The following is a 21,295-nucleotide window of genomic DNA, read 5'->3' as shown; positions in this document are numbered from 1 at the left end:
ATACCTGGTAACTAAAATCAAGAGGCCAACCAACAAGAAAACTAGGAGTTAATCACTCGCAAACTTCATCCTTAGCTCTGCCATCTTTCTACTTTGATTCAGAGACACCATTAATAACTTATTTTGTTCCCTATCCGTTTCCTTATCATTATTCCTTAGTTATACTTCATTCTTAGCTCTGCCGTCTTTCTACTTTGATTCGAAGACACCATTAATAACTTATTTTGTTCCCTATCCGTTTCCTTATCATTATTCCTTAGTTATACTTCATTCTTAGCTCTGCCGTCTTTCTACTTTGATTCGAAGACACCATTAATAACTTATTTTATTCCCTACCCATTTCCTTATCATTATTCCTAAGTTATACTTTAAAAAAATAATAAAATTGTAACGCACCCGCTAGACCCACTTTAAACTGAAATGCATCAAATTTGACATTCCGAAAGCTAATCATATTACATAAATGTTTAAGTTACATGTATATGTCAACCTTTCTAATAAACATATTATATATCCTACAATTAAATTTTAAACACCTGTCACTCTTATTTTATTTAATTTTAATCTTACATTACATTAACAACTGAGCATTTTTTGGTCTTTTAAACAAATTTACTTGTTCAATTTTTCAGAAAGATGTATTTCCCCATTTGCGAATATTTCCACCAACCTTTTTTTTTTCCCCACCAAATTTTTTTCCACCAGATTTCTTTTGATGACTGGTTCCTACTGTTTTCTTATTTTCCAGATTCCCCTTGAAGGTCAATCCTGAGTCACAGCTCCAAATCTAACTGTAGTACTATTGGATCTTTAACATTCGCGTCGTATTCTCTTCCGTGACTAAACCTACAACTACAGTTCAGGTTCTTTCTTATTATATTTTATTTGAATAAACTGGAAGGACGCGTTCTCAAATAAGTATATGGCTAATATGACAGGCGATGTGACTTCTGCCGAATACTTTTATTACTTTAAAAAGCAAAAAGTGCATCAATCTTACTACATCTTATCATTTTCCAGTCTAATTTTTTAAAAAAAAAAAGATAAAAAATCTTCTGTTGGTCAGATTTCTTCATGACTTTCACAACATTTTCAATGTTATTCCACAGATTAAAAAAAATAGATATACATGTATGTTATTCCACAGATTAAAAAAAATAGATATACATGTATGTATTTATACTGTTAGTTTGTTTTGTTTCTTTTGCCTATTTTTATAAAAGATAATAAGATATTCAACTGTCTTTAAGTTACCAAGTTGATATGGTTATCGTCTTCCTCTGAGTTTTGTTTTCACATAGTTTGGGCGTGATGAATGGCTGAATGGTTAGCACGTGTGCGCTGTCTCCTAGTTGTTACGATTTAAAACTTGAATATACCCATATCGATTTGTGTAATTGATTTTTGTCTGACTTGCGTTGCTGTAACGGTGGTAAAGTTTATCCTCCAATAACTGAATCCATAATTTGGTTGTTTCTCCAGTATTTCGATATACATACATCTTCCGTCACTGTAAAGCAGGTATCATTTGATCTTGCGTATTTACCCCTAATTTCATTCACATTTATTCAGTATCAAATCTTTGTTTGAAAATTTAAAAAAAAATCATCTAAAATAACCCCAAATCAATTAATTTGTACTTGTGTTCAGTTTAAAGCTGACCCGGTAATTTTGGTAATCAGTGTCCATTTAAACCACCCAATTGGTCATTGATATGTAATAATTAATTGGGATGTTTGTAGAACTACTGGATTTCGTTGTTGTGTTCTCTCTGTGATCGAAATTACAACTACAGGGTAAGTTCTTTTGTAGTACGATGGGTCGTCTGTCAGGCGTGGAAAGCAACCATACCTTCAAAACCGGTCGCCACATCCGGTGTATGATCCATGCACCCTTTTCTTACTACATAGCGTGGAACAAGCCTTGATCATCCATTGTATTATCTCTAGTTATACTTGTAATCCTCCTCTTACAACTCACGTTGTGTATCTTTAGATGTCATTCTGACATTCCACATTAATGACAGTTTCCCATTGTGATTGAATATACTGCATTTTACATACTATTTAACAGGAACAAATGCAAAAGTTTCTTTATTACAGTTTTATATTAATTTAGACCCAAAGGTACTTGTACTCTTCCTAAAATTATTTCCTATAATATCTAGGCTATTTGGACATAAATAAACACATTTTTGGCATCAAAATTTTATTTTTGTCACAAACAGTATTTTTGGACTATGTTTCACATAAGTCACATCGGGCTTTGATGGTAACCCATAGTAACACTCGCACTCTTGACTCTTGATCGAGACAAATTTTAGAGGGTTTTTTTTCTTTTAAAAAGTGACTGTTCTGAATGTAAAGTTAGTTGTGGTATCTTTTAAAACAATTACGGTCATGTGTAAAGCAGAGGCGAAGATCAAATTTCTCGCAGAGCGTGTCCGTATTATTTATGAATCCACAGTAGCTGGACGAGTGTTGACTCTGGCTCTGTTTTACGGGTGCTGGCAGTGGGTCTGTTACCAACAAGAAGTCCCATCTTCAATCCTGTGGTACGCTCAGATAGTTCCTTCATTGTTAATGGTGCTGGACAGAGGTCATGGCAATTGGCAAGAAAAAAACGCTTTGTCGTTCAAATGGGATCAAAAAATGAGATCCTGTGTGCATGAGAAAAAATCCATGACCTTTGAATTTACTGAAAAGGCGATGGAAACAGCACTGTCCAGACAAAATGACCCTGTAGACTGTGTAGCAACGGTCTATCCCAGTCGTCATTTACCTGGTTGGTGTAAAAAAAAAAAGATATATGCTGTTAAACCCCATTTTATTCTTTTTCATTTCTGTCTGGAGTGGATGTTAAACACCATCTGTCATTCTTATTGTATTATCCCAGGTCTGATGTTTACCACATGTTAGTCTTAGTATGACCTCTCTCTCTCTCTCTCTCTCTCTCTCTCATCCAAAGTCAGTTGACTTGAGGCTGTTTAATTTTTTATTATTATTATTATCCAGAGACAATATATTTAAATTTGTTGCACTGGTTAAATCTCTGATCTACAACAATACAATATTGGTGTTTTATTGTTTAATTGATCCTCTGTCCTTCTCTTGTATTATTATTATTATCCAGGAACAATTTATTTAAATTTGTTGCACTGGTTAAATCTTTGATATACAACAATACAATACTGGTGTTGTTTAATTTATCCTCTGTCCACCTCTTGTTACCAAAAGTATAGATCCAGATAGACAAGTGTTGGGACTTGGGATTCACAGTAGCTGGAGGAATGTTAGCTCTGGCTCTGTTTTAATTGAAAAGCAAGAAAACTATAAAATTGGGGATATCGGCTTACTTATATCACTCAAGTCAACAAATTTAAAAGCAGTACATTTATATCTTCCAAAGTTTTTCAAAGTTCTGTTGGACCTTTTTACTGGGAACGGTATGCATAGTGTACCTGATAATTATGACTCCTTGATAAATCAAAGTTTATGCACACCGATTCGATTCGTGCAATGTGATGAACTCTATAGCAATTGTGGCTCTCATTGAAGCACAAACAATCATCACACTTTTCACACGCAGTGTCAGTATAGCCATCTTTACACAATACATATCGCCCGTGCTGTTAAATCCCATTTCATTTCTTCTAAACCAATCGACAGTCGTCAATATCATGGCTGTCATATTTATCAGTTTTATGATGATTCGAATATTGTAGAGACAGCTTCTGGATTTGTTCTTTTCTTGACTTGAATTTTTTGCCAAGTTTGTTTGATTTATTGAAGCTGGTCACTCGTACTTGTGGTAGATGATCACCTTTCTTTTGCGCCCATTTAGTGTGAACTAACCCTAACCCTGTCTTTCATTCTCCACCCCCACTCCTGCAAAATCGAACCAGTGTGATTAGACTTCTGTAAAACTAGGAATATAAGATATCATTGTTGTGTTTCCTCGTTCTCAATAAAGTATAGATAATAGCTGCTCAGAATATCTGGGTGAGCTCTGAGGTATTTCACTCAACACCCTCTTTTATAACCCCCTAATTTCTGTACATCAAAGAGTGACCTTGGCGGTAATTTCCTTCCCAAACATTGAATAAACATTCCCATTCCCCAAAGAGCGGGGGGGAAAACATTACCTTATTTGGTCTACCAAACACATGTCATAAACAAGATAGTATTTGATGGATATTTTGACAATGGTAAGGATTTTACCAAAATATCACTGTTTTTGATATGTAAATATATCATTCAAATTCATTAAGTACATGTAATTTGACTCTATAGAAAGTGTGAACCAAATACTTAAAGATACAATATGGTCACAAGGACCATAGTATTACACTATATACATCATGGTCTTCTCTCTCAATCTCAATGGCATCTGATTAACTCTAATTTTCATCTTTTATATTCTCTGATTTCTCCTATTAATTAGTGAATGGTTAATTTGTGTGCATTGACAGAAGAATTAGCCAAATATGAACATTGGGCTTGACAGCCATCCAGATAAATTTCCATTTAAAGTGTGATTACAATTTCACATGCATGATGAATGACATGCTGTCTTTTGCGGACTTGTATCATGAGGTCATGCCAATATATCAAAATATCATCCATTTCCATTGAATTACATGTGTAGTACTATAGGACTTCTTATTGTTGTGTTTACTTTCTGGTGATCTTTAATAAGACTACAGCATAAAATAGTTTCACAATTTTATTTCTAAGTTGTAATGGCTTTGCAGGTTCCTCGTTCTCAATGATAATAGCTGCTAGGAATTTCTGGGTGAGCTCTGATCCAACTTGCTTCTACACCCTAATTTATACCCCCTAATTTCTGCAGGTCTAAGAAAACCTTGACGTTAATTTCCAACCCATATAAACTTCTTTATTTCCCACAAGTTCGATAGGAGACATTACCTATTTTTGGTCTACCAACAATAGGTCAATAAACAGCCAGAATTTGATGGGTACTTTGACAATGATTATGATTTAACCAAAATATCACTGTTTTTTTTATGTATAACTATATATTCATGTTCATTAAATACGTGTGATTTAACTCTATAGACAGAGTAAAGTAACAATTTGGCAATGAACCAAAATTGTCTCAAGGACCAAATAAAACATGTTTACGAATTTGAAAACAATATTTAGGTTGCGGCTATAATGTGGTTACATTTGGTACTAGTTTCCCAGGGGGTGTTGGTCTTGTAGTAGTTTCTATTGGGGTGTTGGTCTTGTACCTGTCTTGTAGTGGTTTTTCTGGTGGTACTGGTCTTTTACTAGTTTCTCTACTGGTGTTGGTCTTCTACTGGTCTTGTAGTAGTTTCTCTACTGGTGTTGGTCTTCTACTGGTCTTGTAGTAGTTTCTCTTGAGGTGTTGGTCTTCTACTGGTCTTGTACTAGTTTCTCTACTGGTGTTGGTCTTCTACTGGTCTTGTAGCAGTTTCTCTACTGGTGTTGGTCTTGTACAAGTTTCTCTACTGGTGTTGGTCTTCTACTGGTCTTGTAGCAGTTTCTCTACTGGTGTTGGTCTTGTACTGGTCTTGTAGCAGTTTCTCTACTGGTGTTGGTCTTCTACTGGTCTTGTACTAGTTTCTCTACTGGTGTTGGTCTTCTACTGGTCTTGTACTAGTTTCTCTACTGGTGTTGGTCATCTACTGGTCTTGTAGCAGTTTCTCTACTGGTGTTGGTCTTGTACTGGTCTTGTAGTAGTTTCTCTACTGGTGTTGGTCTCGTAGTAGGTTCTCTGGTGATTTTGGGCTTGTAAAATGGTGGTATTATTGAGTTTATGAAACAGAAATATATCAATTTTGGTCATTAGAATTCTTGAAATTTTTAGTACCATGATAAACTATGATAATTGTAGATTAGTAAGTAAAAAAATCTATTCCTCAGAGAGGCCAATTTCTTACATCAATCTTGTTGGTTTCTTATAATTTATATTTTATGTATCAACATGGAAGAGGAAAATATGTTCTTATTTTAATTTTTTAACTAAAGATATCATAAATTCATCTTTTCTACTGGTTGTATTTTTGACATACAACAACAAATGTGACAATCCTCTGGGTGCATATTTTTATATGTAGTTTGTATTTACCAGTCAGAGGAGAGAGACCATTGAGTGATCCGACATCTTGGCATTAGATCATCTTGGCTATAAGTGCCTGGGTAAAAGTGAATTGTTGATTTACGATACTTTAGTCCCCTAATGCCCAAGTTTGCCTGGAGTGGATGTTAAAACACCGTCTCTCATTCTTATTGTATTATCCCAGGTCCGATGTTTACCACATCTTAGTCCTAGAATGACCTAGTGCATGATCAACACTCGCTCTCTCTCTCTCTTTCCCTCTCTCTGTTTCTCTCTCTCTCCCAAAGTCAGTTGACTTGAGGCTGTTTAATTTTTATTGTTATTTTCCAGGGACAACTTATTTAAATTTGTTGCACTGGTTAAATCTCTGATATACAACAATACAATATTGGTGTTTTATTGTTTAATTGATCCTCTGTCCTTCTCTTGTATTATTATTATTATCCAGGGACAATTTATTTAAATTTGTTGCACTGGTTAAATTTTTGATATACAACAATACAATACTGGTGTTTTATTGTTTAATTGATCCTCTGTCTTTCTCTTGTATAGGCCCACATGGTACCATAGTCTAGGCTGTACATGGTGCTGTGGTCTAGGCCTTGCTTGGTACCGTACTACATAGTCTAGGCCTTGCTTGGTACCGTACTACATAGTCTAGGCCTTGCTTGGTACCGTACTACATAGTCTAGGCCTTGCTTCATACATGGAATTAATGTCACACATCTTCAATTCCTCCAGTGTTTTGTTCTGTTTGTTTTTATCAAGCAGAACACCCTTTTAATACCTAAATGGGTTAATTCTAATTACCTAAATGTAACTTGTGTAATGTTGGGTAATGATAGGTACACATGTATTACTGTAATGATGGGTACTTGTGTATTACTGTAATGATAGGTACATGTAACTTGTGTAATGTTGGGTTGTTAAAATGCATTTGTGTAATGTTGGGTTGTGAACATGTGACTTGTATAATGTTGGGTTGTGCACATGCGACTGGTGTAATGTTGGGTTGGGTTGTGCAAATGGCACTTGTGTAATGTTGGGTTGGGTTGTGCACATGCAACTTGTGTAATGTTGGGTTGTGCACATGTAATGTGTGTAATGTTGGGTGGTGTACATGTAATTTGTGTAGGCCTAATGTTGGGTTGTGCACATGTAATGTGTGTAATGTTGGGTTGTGCACATGTTACATGTTTGTTACTGTAGATTTTTATTATTATTATCCAGGGACAACTTTTTAAAATTCTGATGCACTGGTTAAATTTTTGATATACAACAGTAAAATATAGGTGTTTGTTCATTTTAGTCCTCTGTCTTCTTGCTACCATAAGTGTATAGGTCCACATGTTGCCGTAATCTAGGCGTTGCTTGCTACAGTAATCTAGGTCTTGCTTGGTACATGGAATTAATCTCACACTTCTCAAATACCTTCATTGTTTTGGGTTGTCCTAAATAGCACACCTTTTTAATACCTGTATGGGGTAATTGTATTTATTACTGTAATCTTAAGTGCTGGCTACATGTAACCTTGTGTATTACTATATTCCTTCAGTCAGGTACTACCCTAATGCTGTGTGCATGTAACGAGGTTACTACTGTAAATCTGGGTACATGTAACTTTTGTAATGTTATATATAAATATCTAACTTGTGTAATGTTATCTACATGTAACTTGTGTAATACTGGCGCGCAGTATCATAAGGTCTGTCATTGTGTCAACTGGTGGGGTTTTCTCCGGGTCCTCCGGTTTCCTCCCACTGGTAAAGACCCCTACGTGCAAGCGAATTATTGAAATAAAATTGAACCATGTGTTAACTCCATTTCTCTCTCTCTCCCTCTCCTCCAGTAATAAGTGAATTTCAATAATAAGTGAATTATTGAAATAAAATTGAACCATGTGTTAGTCCCAAATGACCTAGTTTGTGTTGTGTGGATGTTAAACCCCATTTCTCTCTCTCACTCTCGCTATAAACATCTAAGTTGTGTAATACTATAAACCAGAAATGCTGGGTATATCTTCCTTGTGTTTTACTATAATGCCAAGTTAGATTATCAGGTCTCTTTTTGTTATTAATAACTGAAATTTTATTTTTTCTCTCCCATCAGTGAATTGGTGTATTAGATTTCTATATTTCTATATTACCTTATATATAGCTAGGAATATTTTGATTTAGTGTATTTTGATATGTTATATTACCATTGTTGCCTTCTCTATTTCTAACTAACTTCATCAGGGATGATATTGATATTTTGAGTTAAGTTATAATGTTTTGCATACAGACCCATAATATTTTGAGTTAAGTTATAATATTTTGTATACAGACCCATCATATTTTGAGTTAAGTTATAATATTTTGTATACAGACCCATGATATTTTCTTAATGCTTTTCAAATGTACTCCACGAATTATCTGTCTTAAGACAAACCCTCAAAACTTAATTTATAGGATTCTGTTTTGGACCGACCAGTAACAACCGGATGTCCTGGTCTTGGTAGACCTGTGTTTCAGTCATAGATGTTAAATAGGGCCAAATAGTAGATAACTGGTTTAAAAACATTGTGCTTTCCATTGGTCTATTCCCTCATTTCCCTAGTGTTGTAGGAGTAAACTGTCAATCAAATATAATTGTATATTCAGTTTGAACTTTGACCTATCAAGTATTTCATTGATTTATGACCTTACATGTATTTCATCCAACTATTATGACCTAACATATTTTTCATTGAACTATGACCTGCAAATAAATAATGTGTGTATATGTATGTTTATATATCTTGTTGTATATTGTGATAATCTATTAAATATGAAATAATAAAACAATCATATATATATAACTATTGATGTTGTGTTTTCTGGGAGAAATGGGGTTTAACGTCCAACCTAAGTAACTTGGCATTGAAATGTTTTTTTAACGTGCTGCTTTTCTGCATCTACTGGGTCAATAAAGACGAACATACGCCACGCAGTGTGCTTTGAGGGAAATTTTGCCCAAACAGCCTACTCTTAAGGTATATAAAATTCCAACTGAACGCCAGTGTGTACACAGACCTCAGTTTTTCATCCCAGCCAAATGACTAGACAGCTGTCCTTGTCAGGCCTTCTGTACCACTGACAATGGGAAACTTTCTCGGACAACCTCCAGAGTGAACCCGGGACTTCATCTGAGTCTTATTAAATACAAGGAATATGATTTTGATCTCAGTTCTTGACAGAAATTTAACAGGAAGTTATGGTTCGATTTCTACAAAATTCCAATTCATCCACGATTTCAGTGTAATAAAACTGACAAATCAAAGACGGGAAAATCTCATACAATCAGCGGTAATAATACAAATGTGCCAAAATCAAACCCACCCGAAATCTTTGGGATATAATCATACAGTATATTTTAAGTTTCACCAAAATCAGATAAATATTATAACTTCTAGAGTCTACACGAAAAAGGTGGACGGTGAGACATCGACAAGGAGCTGGGGACATAATACATCCACATCAAAATTTGCAAGTATAAAAATTTATCTGCAACAGTGTCCTATACTGGAATCATAAGCTGTAGAAAAAGAGAGAAATGGGGTTTAATGTCCACTCGACCCAAAGTAATTCATTTCTGGACTAACAGGGTTCAATTTTATTTCTCAATAATTCGCTTGCGTGCAGGAGTCTTTAGCATTGGGAGGACACAGAGAAAACCCACTAGGTTGGACAGGGGACCCTTCTCCTTATCACGTACAACCACACCAGTTGACTCAATGACAGACCATATGATACGTACATGCTAACCTTTCGGTCATACAACCCCTCTCATAAGCTTAACAGTTACAATGACAAGAAAGAAAATTGATCTCTCTAACCTGTATCCAAGTCTGCAGATATAGAGGAAACATGATTGAACATTCGGGAATTGAATTCTCTCAATCCCAAAAGTAATGACAATTTGGTAAAAGGGGGATTTCAGGCTACTACGCATGCGCCGACTGCGTATGAAAATGTCTCAAACAACCATGACAGATGAAACATATTTGTTGTGTTTAATAACATCACTATTCTACTCACACCACCTCAGTTGTCGAGACTGACAGAATTGTGACAGGACTGAACTCTATGTCACTCAATTACAATTCTGCACTGACAATTGAGCATCCCCTTCATACATTAGAATTGGGAGATAACTATTGCAAAAAAATGAAACGAAATGGGGTTTAACATCCTACTGTTTTGCTCCAATGGGGCTAATGAAGACAAGTATATGCTATACAGTGTGCTGTGAGCGAAATTTTGCCTGGGCAGCGGCACTATGGCCTACTGTTATATCGAATTCCAACTGCCAAGGGATCTTTTACGTGCACGACAATGTATACATGGGACCTCGGTTTTCCGTCTCATCCGAATGACTATACACCTGTCCTTCTCAGGCCCTCTGTCCTGCACCACTGACAAGGGGAGACCACATCGGAAAATCTCGATGAACTTTCTCGGTCAATGCAGGGATCGAACAGATAACTCTTGTAATATGGGATCTAAAAATTCTGAATTTCAGTTTGGGTTTTCCTTATGACCCAATGAACAATCCCAGAGAATTTGAAAAGGATAGAGTTGACAGGCAACTCAACATACACCCACAGCTGCTTAGTTTTTTCGAGCAGAATATAAAGCATGTCGCATTCTTAATGTTTAAGCAAACGAAAAGATAAAGGCAAAACTCTTTAATAGTAAGTGCAGGAGGACCACACTACACGCAAAACAAAAATCTACAAGATAAACCTGCGGACAACACAGAAATTAGACATTGCAAAAAATATATAAGTAATTATTAGATACACCACTGCAAACTTTCTGCTGAAATGAATGATTAACAGCCATCTTAATGAAATGACATGGAACCCATGTGTCTTTAAACATCCAACATTTCTGTCTGAACCCTTAAGTGAAAACAAGTACATAAAGAAAATAAATACTGATATTTTAATACAATGAAAATATACAAATTTATTTACAAGAATATATTCTATCATTCCAGATTCTGAATATTAAATTAATTTATAAAGGTATGGACATTGTACACAACTAGTGGTAAAACTCACTGGCTATATGACTTACATTTACAACATTCAAACTTTCCATAATTCAATAATTCAGCCATTCAAAACAAGTTATTAATTACTTCCTTTTGTTCCTTATCTCACACATCCAGAACTGTATTCTGATCGCATATATATACATGCTTCACTGAATAATGTTGTACGATAATGTCAATATTAACACCTGTTATATTTTAATGGTGTCACTTTTTTACACCTATGTTTTAATGATGTCACTTTTTTTTACAACTGCTATGCTTTAATGATGTCAGTATTAACACCTGCTATATTTTAATGATGTCACTTTTTTACACCGGCTATGTTTAAATGTCACTTTTTACACATGCTATTTTTTAATGATGTCACTGTTTTAATGTCACTTTTTACACCTGCTACATTTAATGATGTCACTGTTTGCACATGCTATATTTTAATGTCACTTTTTACACCTGCTATGTTTTAATGTCACTTTTTCTATATTATAATGTACATAAAATCACAGGCCTGAAAAATACAAAAATAAAAATAAAAAATCAATTAAAATAGTATTGCTGGACAATATAAATACAAACTAAACAGCCTTGTATGAGAGGTCAGGATTGAATTCTTTCAGGCTCTGTAAACATAAGATTAAACTATTTTATATGTTTGTAGAGAACTTATGTATAGGCCTTTGCCGGTTGTTCAATCCATTTCAGATTATTGAATAAAATATTGTTTAAACTAAGGAGGCTCCATGAGTATGGTGCTGGACTCACTAATCACAAGGTTCTGACTATAATTCTATCGATAATCGAGAAAGTTCCTCAGATTTTCCAGCCTAGTTTCCTGTCAGTTGTGCAGGACGGAGGACCTGGCAAGAGAAATTCTCTTGTCGTTCGAATGATACAAATACCATATTAGTGAAAGCAGGTTAAAGATAATTAGAATTCAAATAAAAACATTTCATTTCATATCAACAGAGAAATTTTAGGTAGAAGAGAATTGTGCTAACTGAATATGATGATATCTCAACCATAGCTCAAACGTTTGAAACAATTCTGTTCACATAACATCTATTTTCAGGATTGGCAAATCTCTGAAAGTGAATTGAAATTAGTGCTGGCATGATATATCGTTGAATCGCGATTCACCTTCTTGATGTATCACGATTTTTTTATGTTTTTTTGGTTGCTATGGTAATTATCCACTTCACACATTATCCATAGGTACACAAACACTCTTAAATTATTTTGGTCTTATTTTGATCCACATCAATATCGTGATAAAAAACAGTTATATTTCTTCAAAATAGGCAGGACTAAAAATATCAATTATTCATTTACCCTGTTGTTTTCTTGGTAAATTTTGACCTGGTTATGAATCATAATACGAATCGTACCGTGGCACCTGAATCGCAATACATGTTGTATCATGACTGCAGTGGCTATACCCAACACCAATTGAAATTCTGTTAATACCCTCCTTGAATAGATATGGATATAGGATTATCATTACCTGACAAGCCATCAGTAAATGTTGCGGTCCAAACTCTGACATGACCTTAAAAACAGGATTATAAGAACAGGAAGAATTGTGTTGTGATATGGCCGATTCTAACTGTACTTTAACATCACCCAAACTTATACAATCTTGCTGCAAAATAATAATAATAAAAATCAGTCAATTATACAATCTTGCTGTAAAATAATAATAAACATCGCTCAAAATTATAGTCTTGCTGGAAATAATAACATGTAAACTTAAACTACAATACTTCAAAACGCTCTTAGATTTTTTTTTCCTGGGCACAGTGATGAATTAACAATATGGGGAGGGGTGCAGATAAGCTAGAAAGGTTAATTTTGGCAGTTGTACATGTAACAATATTATCTAGAAAGGAAATACTAAAATACTTCCAAGACTGCAATCAATTAGCTTCTAACTAATAGTAGTTGTAGTAGTGGCCGGAAGCATTCCTGGAAGAGTCCAGGAAAAACTAACTGACATCCACTGAAAACTACCAGATTATTTTGGAACTAATAATTGTGATTCTTTATTTCAATACTTTGCTTTTATGCAAAGCTCTCAAGCAGTCAGAGGAAACCAAAGAAAACATACACAGTTAGCTATAGGAGTGTGAAGCTTTGACGCTCTCAATCTCAGTGCATTTACAGTCCACACATGCCTGACTATCCTCACATTAATTATTTAACATTTAATTAAGAAAACAAAATCAAAAAATCAATTGATAGATATTCTCCTGGCATGGATTCAATCAGATAATTAAGAAATGAAAAATGAAATGGGGTTAACGTCCTAACACCATACAGTGTGCTATGAAGGACATTTTGTCCTGACAGTTGTGCTATTGCCTATTCTTATATCAAATTCTAACTGCCAAGGGATCTTTAACGTGCACACCAATGTGTAGAGGGGACCTCAGTTTTCATCCCACCCGGATGACTAGACAGCTGTTCTCTGTCCTGCACCACTGGCAAGGGGAAACCATGCTGGCAGATCAATAAGAGGCCCATCAATAGATTTTACCCAACACTTTCATCTGCAGAGGAATTTCAATCTGGTTAAAACACAGATTTTATTTCGTTTCGTTTTTATAGTTCAAAATTTCGTTTTACTTGACTTTACTACACTAGGATCTGAAAGAGTTGTTATTTAACTCGTGTTCTGAATGGTGTCGGGGATAAGCCAATGAAACGGTCTGTTACAGCAAGCTTTAGGCGTGTTTTGCACGGAACTGTGGGTAATCCACTAGTAACATCAATTCTGATTGATTAATCATATGTTTGATGCCATAAGGTCAAAAGTCGGTCTTTTGACCTCTGACGTGACCTATCGCTATAACTTGTCAGATCTTCATGTAGTGTAGGCCATCGAAAGTATAAAACACGAAACGAAATATAGATCTGTATTTTAATCAGATTGGAGGAATTTGTGAAATTTTCAAATCTGCATATCTTTGTAAATTGAACCATTGTTGGACTGACATTCAATTTTCACAACATTTTTCAAAATGACCATCATCAGGTCCTGAGATCCAAAGGACAAATTGCTTTTTACATTCTACTTGTACTTTGATGTTAAAGTTGGTCATAAAAAACTTGACAAATGATTTACCTCAGTGTTTATTCTCATTCCACATCGACAAAATATAATATTCTGATTCATCATCAACACAGATCTATAATATAAAATATAATATTCTGATTCATCATCAACACTGATCTACAATATAAAATATAATATTCCGATTTATCATCAACACTGATCTAGAATATAAAATATAATATTCTGATTCATCATCAACACTGATCTACAAGAGTCAATAGAAATATTTATTCAGTTATAACCAATTTATATACCATAATGCGTAATTTAACTTAAAAGCCTTTATTTTATTTTTTGAGTCAATGAAATACAACTTTAATTATTTAATTAAAACATAGAAAAAAAGTATATAGATGAAAAATAAAACTGTTCCTGTATGTATCCTATTCACAGAGCAATTCACAGAGTAAGTTGAAAAATAAAATAAGAGATAAGGTGGCTATGAAGACCTGGTTATCCCGGATGTCAGTGACTAGTTTCGTTCGTATTGAACTCTTCAGACTGATTTGACTCACGTGTTGGGCGTTTTTATTTATACTATTCCGAAACCCCGGTGGGGTTTCTATGGTTACTAATTGGCGGGGTTACCGGGGTTGGCCCCTTGGCGGGGTTTGCGAATTTGTTACCGGGGTCGGTAGCTCGCTTACCGGGGTTGTACAGAGGTTTGACAAATTGGCGGGGTTTGCGAATTTGTTACTGGGGTCGCTAGCTCGCTTACCGGGGTTGTACTGATCGTTTAGATTGAAGTTGAAAAATATAAAACAACAGCAATACAAGGATAATTAGAACAGCACTACAAGGATAATTAGAACTTACTTCTGACAAATTGGACAAATAACTTCATCTGTAGAAAGTTTTTCAATGGCTGAAGATAAAACCACTTCCTCTTGTTGTAAACTTTCTTCATATTTCTCATGTTCTTGTAATAATCTTAGTTCTGTAAATATAATTATATATTTCTCATGTTCTTGTAATAATCTTAGTTCTATAAATATAATTATATATTTCTCATGTTCTTGTAATAATCTTAGTTCAATAAATATATAATTACAAATTTCTCATCTTCAATGTTCTATAAAGATAATGAAATGAAATAAAATGGGGTTTAATGTCCTACTGTTCTGCTCTGAATTGGGCTAATGAAGACGGGCATACGCCATACAGTGTGCTATGAGGGGAAATTTTGCCTGGACAGCGGCACTACAGCCTACTCTTATATCGAATTCCAACTGCCAAGGAATCTTTTACGTGCACACCGATGTGTACACGGGACCTCAGTTTTTCATCCCATCCAAACGACTAGACAGCTGTCCTTGTCAGGCCCTCTGTCCTGTCTATAAAGATAAGATGTCAGGCAACGAAACAGAAGGTCATAGTATATAGCTAAGTTGTTTGAGTCGTCCATAAAGGAAATCACACTTGGATGATGTACATATTATTTATTTCATAAGTAAGGACATAAACACTGTGTATTAATTTCAATGATAACTTTCACTGCTAGTTAACTTATCATGCGCCATTAATTTCCAGTCAATCAGAATGCAACTATAAACACATGTAGCTACTAGAAGAGAGTTCACAAGATTTTTTTTTAGTGAGATTAAGGAAATTGGTGAATATAAAGACTTCCTGGACTAATGAATATTAACAGATGAGAGCTCTAGTCTCCAGAGAAAATGTGAAACATCCAGGGTGACAATATGTGTATAAAACTGTACCTTCACGTCTCAATTCTTCTTGAATATCTTCAAATAAACTTAACATCTTATCAACACCATTGACATCACCTTCAAACTAATAAACATAATATCTATATATCTATTAGTATTAGTATTACGTCACATTTGGTATGACGCTAGCAACTCAAGCTGGCCAGAGGCTTGTTGAGATTACAATTCACGTACCGGTAACTTACAAAAATCTCAAGTCACCACCAAGACAGGATACGGCGACACAAGGCGATCGAGAAGTCGCCGTGGTCAAGCTCCAAGGCGTTCCGGGCGCAAATTTTTGCTTGAATTCGCCCATATCGCCCCCTCGCTTGAGCCCTGTATGTGTAATGCAAGTATGTTTAATGGGGCATTATGGGAGATTAAATAGAGAGTTGACCGTTCTAGTTATAATAGCTAAATATTAGATAACGTAAATAGAATCTACTGAAAATTTCAGTCAAAATGCTCCACTCTGAACCGAAATATTAGCTTTGGAATTTTAGGCTAGCCTTGATCAACATTTCTAAAGCCGGTATGATAAAAAACAATGTCTCGATTATCCATTTTTATGTTTGATTGTTTTTCAAAAAATGTATTCCAGTCTACTAATTGTCGCAGGCTAATGATGGCATCAAGAGTTGATTACGGTCTGGATAATTTTTAATTAATGTTTACTTATTAATTAAGATAACATTTCAAAACTAAAGAAAGACCTGCAATAGGCAGATTTAGCTCTTCTTATCCTGTATAATTTTATACTTTGTACAAGTATCTAATTAGAGATGGGTTTACATGTAGACATAGTTTGTTTCCCCAATCCAAATTCACATATTTACTGAATGAAAATATTGTTTATTTAAAAAAACATAACTTCAATATAATTATAAAATAAGGAAGAGATCAAACTCAGAGCGAGTTAAAACTTTAACGTCCACTGGATACAAACTAAGTCATTTCGGGACTAACATATGGTTCAATTTTATTTCAATAATTTGCTTGCGCGTAGCAGTCTTTAGCAGTGGGAGGAAAGTGGAGGAGCTGGGAAACCGTATTAATTGTCATGATCAAGCAGGGAATCAAATTCACACCATTTGACTCAATGACAGACCTTCTGATCGAACTTGCACACGTTAACCATATGGGATTCCGGATTGTTTCTTACTAAATCATATTCACGACATTTAGAGGAGATATTTTTAAACTGAAGAAATATTAACTATCATTCTTACATCTATATCAGTTTGTTCTCTCTGTAAACTTTTCCATTCTTCTGTCATTAAATCTTTAATAAATGTATCATCAGTGGTAGGTTCGTTATTCATATCTATCTTACGAAACCTTGTCATCAATTTCTCTCGACTTCCTCTTAAACGATCTAAACATCTCTGTAATAAAACAGGTAAACAAGTCTATAATAATCAGACAAACATCCCTGTACCAACCAATAACATAAATTTAACCCATTCGTTTTATTGCAGTGAGAAATGAAATGGGGGTTGACATCCTACTTTTCTGCACCAATTGGGCTAATGAAATTGATGTTTTAATAAAATTGATATTGTTGTTTTAAATTTTAAGTTGTTTTAAGTTTTGGGCGCTCCCTATACTTATCATAGCATACACATTTCAATTCCTTCTTGGAACCATACATGCTACTGAAAATGTTGGCCCCAGTCGTGCTGATTGTTTCCATATCACTGTCTGATAGAAATTCATCAGAATATGAAATATCCTTATCTTTATGTACGAGTTTCAGTATAGCTAATATCTTGGGATGAGTTGTCTTCTAACTTGGGATGAGATGTCTTATATTGGGATGAGTTGTCTTTCGATGGGTTGTCTTTGGGATGAGTTGTCTTGGGATGAGTTGTCTTTGGGATGAGTTGTCAGATATTCGAAAATAGGCATATGCCATGTATGACAGAAATTTTGGCCAGACAGTGGCATTATAATATATATCTTCTTGCAAGCCAAAGGGTACACATCACCTTGCTCCCTTTAGTACACTTACCCACATTAACAACTGAATATTTTTACAATCTATACCTGTAAATAAGGTGACACATTACCTTTCTATAAGTTTCTTTCCATGGTGGTGTTCTACTCTTGTACATATCTTGATGTCTTTTAATTGCAGCTTCCGACATTTTCACTCCTGAAATAAATAATACAATACAATTATTACAATTCCTCTAATCATTAGTTTGATCTTTTGCTATATTTTAGGCAAAATCACAGACAACTCCTATTGTTACCGTCATAGAAAGATTTCTAAGGTTAATCCGCTTTAAGTTAATGTCATAGAAATATTTCTATGGTTATCATAGTAGGTTAAAGATTTCTTTTACGTAATATGTTTCTGATGCAAATGTAATTTTTTGTTTAATACCAGAACAATACGAGTTATTTTTCTTGCTTTGATCTTAAATTCATTTCAGTTTGTTTTTTTTCAGAACTGTTAAAAAAAAAAGAGTAAAGTTTAGAGAATTAAAGGTGTTTTGGGTTGTTTTGAGTAAATCTATAGACAGTGTGGGGGTTTGTAGCAGTCGTCGATTATCAATGGGGTTTTTTTTGGGGGGGGGGGGGGAGGGGGGTACAAGAAAAAAGCCTTAAAAAGACCTAAAAGGTAAAGGTTCTTTGCTTTGTTAATAACGGAATGACTCACATATCAGAAAGAACTATGTAGTACTAAATCATTACCCTTATCCAAGAGCAGGATGGGTATATTGTTGTTGATCATTTGATTTATCTTATGACATGTTATATTAATTGAAATTTTACTACTGTGTGAACCATCGTAAATCTTAAACAGATTTCTTCGATTATGAACAAACTACTTGACTTTGGTTATTATAAACTTACCTGTGTGTTTGTAAAGAACTCCCGTTCGATAAAATCCATTGCACAACTAATTATCACAACGATGAAAACAAGTTCTCTCTTGAAAAATTTGAAAATTTACTTGTAACTTCGACAGAGTCGATGTCAACAATGTCTTCGTGACGTATTGGTCGAATCCAATATACCTGTTGCGGGGGTTGGTTAACATTGAAAGATAGTTTGACAGTGCGATCATATTGATCGTATATGGGTTTGGGCGACGAAAAATATCAATTGAAGGCAATTACATAGGAGATTTATATGGAAACCATTGATCGCCAGTCTATCAAATTTTCTTCACAATTAAATTATCACTGATTGCACGGATACTCGTAAAAATAAAGTCATATATAAACTATAAATATCCTATCTTCTTTCTGTTATAAATAATTTAACAAGGATCATGAAGCTTACCTCCGAATTCTCCGAGTGTATTTTTAATTTTATACGCATTCTTTCGATCGAATAATAACCGCTTCAGTAACATCTTTAAGCGTGTTGCGACAGCCCTCAACGTGCCTAATGGGTGCCCGGGTGGGTATATAATGCTACTAAGCCCATATGACCCCTTAAGAAACGGAACATTAATTCTCGATTCGACAGTTTTGACCGAAGTGTGATCAAGCCCGTAAAACGAATGTATAGTTGTGTTTGTGCGGCATGCGTGTTCAAAAGTAAATTATCCCATCCGAATCGCTAATCAAATAATTAGAACAAAATATTTCAAAAAGTAAAGCTATCAAATTTGCAGAGATTTTACTAGAATGTAAAAGACGGTAACTAAAATACAGGAATGCGGGTAGTTATGTGTGCGAACGCTCAAACTCAATGCCAATTGTCGTAGGTATCCAGACCACTCGGACCAAAGACTACTCGGACTAAGACCAGTCGGACCAAAACAAGACCAGTCGAACCAATTAAATTATATTATAAGGCTAGACAATATGCTATTTATTTATTATTAAATCACAATACAAAGAAGCAAATAATTCTTATACGGAATTCTTATATTTAGAGTTGTTTAGTTCAATTTTGTGTACGGAAAATAAATCAACGATTAGTTTTAAAATTAATTAATAATGGTGACAAAAAAAAATATCAATCTAATTTTTCTTATTTACTCTTGCAATGAGACTCGGTATGTCCAGACTTTTGACAGTTTCTACATATACGGGTATACTGTTCTTATCTGATGGCCTAATTTTACTTTTTCCACATTCGCGGTATCCCCAGTGGTTTCATTCCGTTCTAACCCACTAACCACTGGGTTAATATATGGGGGGGGGGGGGGAGAGACACATTTTCAAGTTATCCACCCTTGATGTGTTAATATAAACAGCCCATAATAATACGAAGACCGGACGTTTATAATATGCCCCTTTTTAAACGTGACTACACTACAAGTGTGGTTCTCGATATTTTGCGATTTGGGACACAATTATCAATTTATTCAAACAACACGTTATTATTAGTTCGAGTAGTCATATTAAAACACACACAATTAGCAATTTATTCAAATAACACTTTATTATTGGTTCGAGTAGTCATATTAAAATAAACACAATTATCAATTATTAAAATAACACTTTATTATTGGTTCGAGTAATCATATTAAAACAAACGCAATTATCAATTTACTAAAACAACACTATATTATTGGTCTGAGTCGTCTTTCTGTTGGGTCCGAATAGTCTTTTTGTATGGTCCGAGTGGCGAGTAGTCTATTTGTTTGGGCTGAGTGGTCTATCAGTTGGTCCGACTGGTCTTGAACCGGGTGGTCTTTGGTCCGAGTGGTCATGGATTCTTGTCGTAATTGTACTTGAATTTCCTATGCTGTCACCCCTTAATACGAAATGATATCCTCCGCAGAGTGACGTAACCATCTTCCATATTGGTATTTTTCTCTGGGAAAAGTTTGTGATATTTCAATTTTTCAAGAGAGAGCTTGTTTTCATTGTTGTGATAATTAGTTGTGCAATGGATTTTATCGAACGGGAGTTGATTACAAACACACAGGTAAGTTTATAATAACCAAAGTTAAGTAGTTTGTTCATAATCGAAGAAATCCGTTTAAAATTTACCAAGACTCAGACAGTAATTTTCGATTCCTGCCCCTGGCAAAGTAAGTTTTAGTTTGAACAAAAATCCTCAGACGTCCACGGTTTGTAGAGCGTTCACAGTGATTGTGGACAGAACGATAAACAGGGTCAACGACAAGATACAACCACGTGTACTGTGGGCGTGTAATTAAATGTTTAATACTTTACTATTTAAGCAGATCTCGCAATGAACATCAACTTACACACCAAATTTGGAGCCAGTGCGTTCGTAGAAACGAAGAAAAATGAGAGTTACTCCCCGGTGATTTCAGCATAAATTGATGACGTATTTCACACCCAATTCATTT

The 21,295-nt window shown here is 34.8% G+C and overlaps 1 protein-coding gene and 1 long non-coding RNA gene across 7 annotated transcripts; one reads left to right on the top strand and one right to left on the bottom strand.

Annotated features, from left to right (window-relative positions):
- Positions 1 to 2,210: 2,210 nt before the first annotated feature.
- LOC126823503 (uncharacterized) lies at positions 2,211 to 8,944 on the top strand. The gene is made up of 2 exons (XR_008788450.1): positions 2,211 to 7,204; positions 7,241 to 8,944. It is a non-coding gene; the product is annotated as an uncharacterized LOC126823503 (long non-coding RNA).
- A 1,854-nt stretch (positions 8,945 to 10,798) lies between these two features.
- Positions 10,799 to 21,277, bottom strand: LOC126823577 (RPA-interacting protein A). 6 transcript variants are annotated; one of them, XM_050552487.2, is made up of 8 exons: positions 21,195 to 21,277; positions 18,078 to 18,163; positions 17,238 to 17,393; positions 16,015 to 16,090; positions 15,113 to 15,233; positions 14,306 to 14,369; positions 12,686 to 12,823; positions 10,799 to 11,692 (listed from the first exon to the last, which is right to left on the bottom strand). In XM_050552487.2, exons 2-8 carry the CDS (start codon positions 18,153 to 18,155, stop codon positions 11,663 to 11,665), a joined length of 663 nt encoding a protein of 220 aa, XP_050408444.1. In that variant the 5' UTR covers positions 18,156 to 18,163; positions 21,195 to 21,277; the 3' UTR covers positions 10,799 to 11,662. The 6 variants fall into 6 exon arrangements, with proteins under 6 accessions (XP_050408444.1, XP_050408441.1, XP_050408442.1 ...); XM_050552484.2 differs by having other exon boundaries at positions 21,191 to 21,258; XM_050552485.2 differs by having other exon boundaries at positions 21,156 to 21,248.
- Between the last annotated feature and the right edge of the window lie 18 nt (positions 21,278 to 21,295).

This window comes from Patella vulgata, chromosome 6 (assembly GCF_932274485.2).
Source record: "Patella vulgata chromosome 6, xgPatVulg1.2, whole genome shotgun sequence".
Classification (NCBI taxonomy): Eukaryota; Metazoa; Mollusca; class Gastropoda; family Patellidae; genus Patella; species Patella vulgata.
This window is presented reverse-complemented; position numbering and strand designations above follow the sequence as displayed.

Bases quoted from the DNA above. Each gene is read 5' to 3' on its own strand.
- LOC126823577 (XM_056101816.1), bottom strand. From the start codon at position 18,748: ATGATCAACAACAATATACCCATCCTGCTCTTGGATAAGG. The intron at 17,394-18,077 runs GTAATGTGTCAC...GTTTTATTACAG, and splicing joins GGAAAGAAACTTATAGAAAG to AGATGTTTAGATCGTTTAAG. The intron at 15,234-16,014 runs GTACAGTTTTAT...TTATATTTACAG, and splicing joins AGAAGAATTGAGACGTGAAG to AACTAAGATTATTACAAGAA.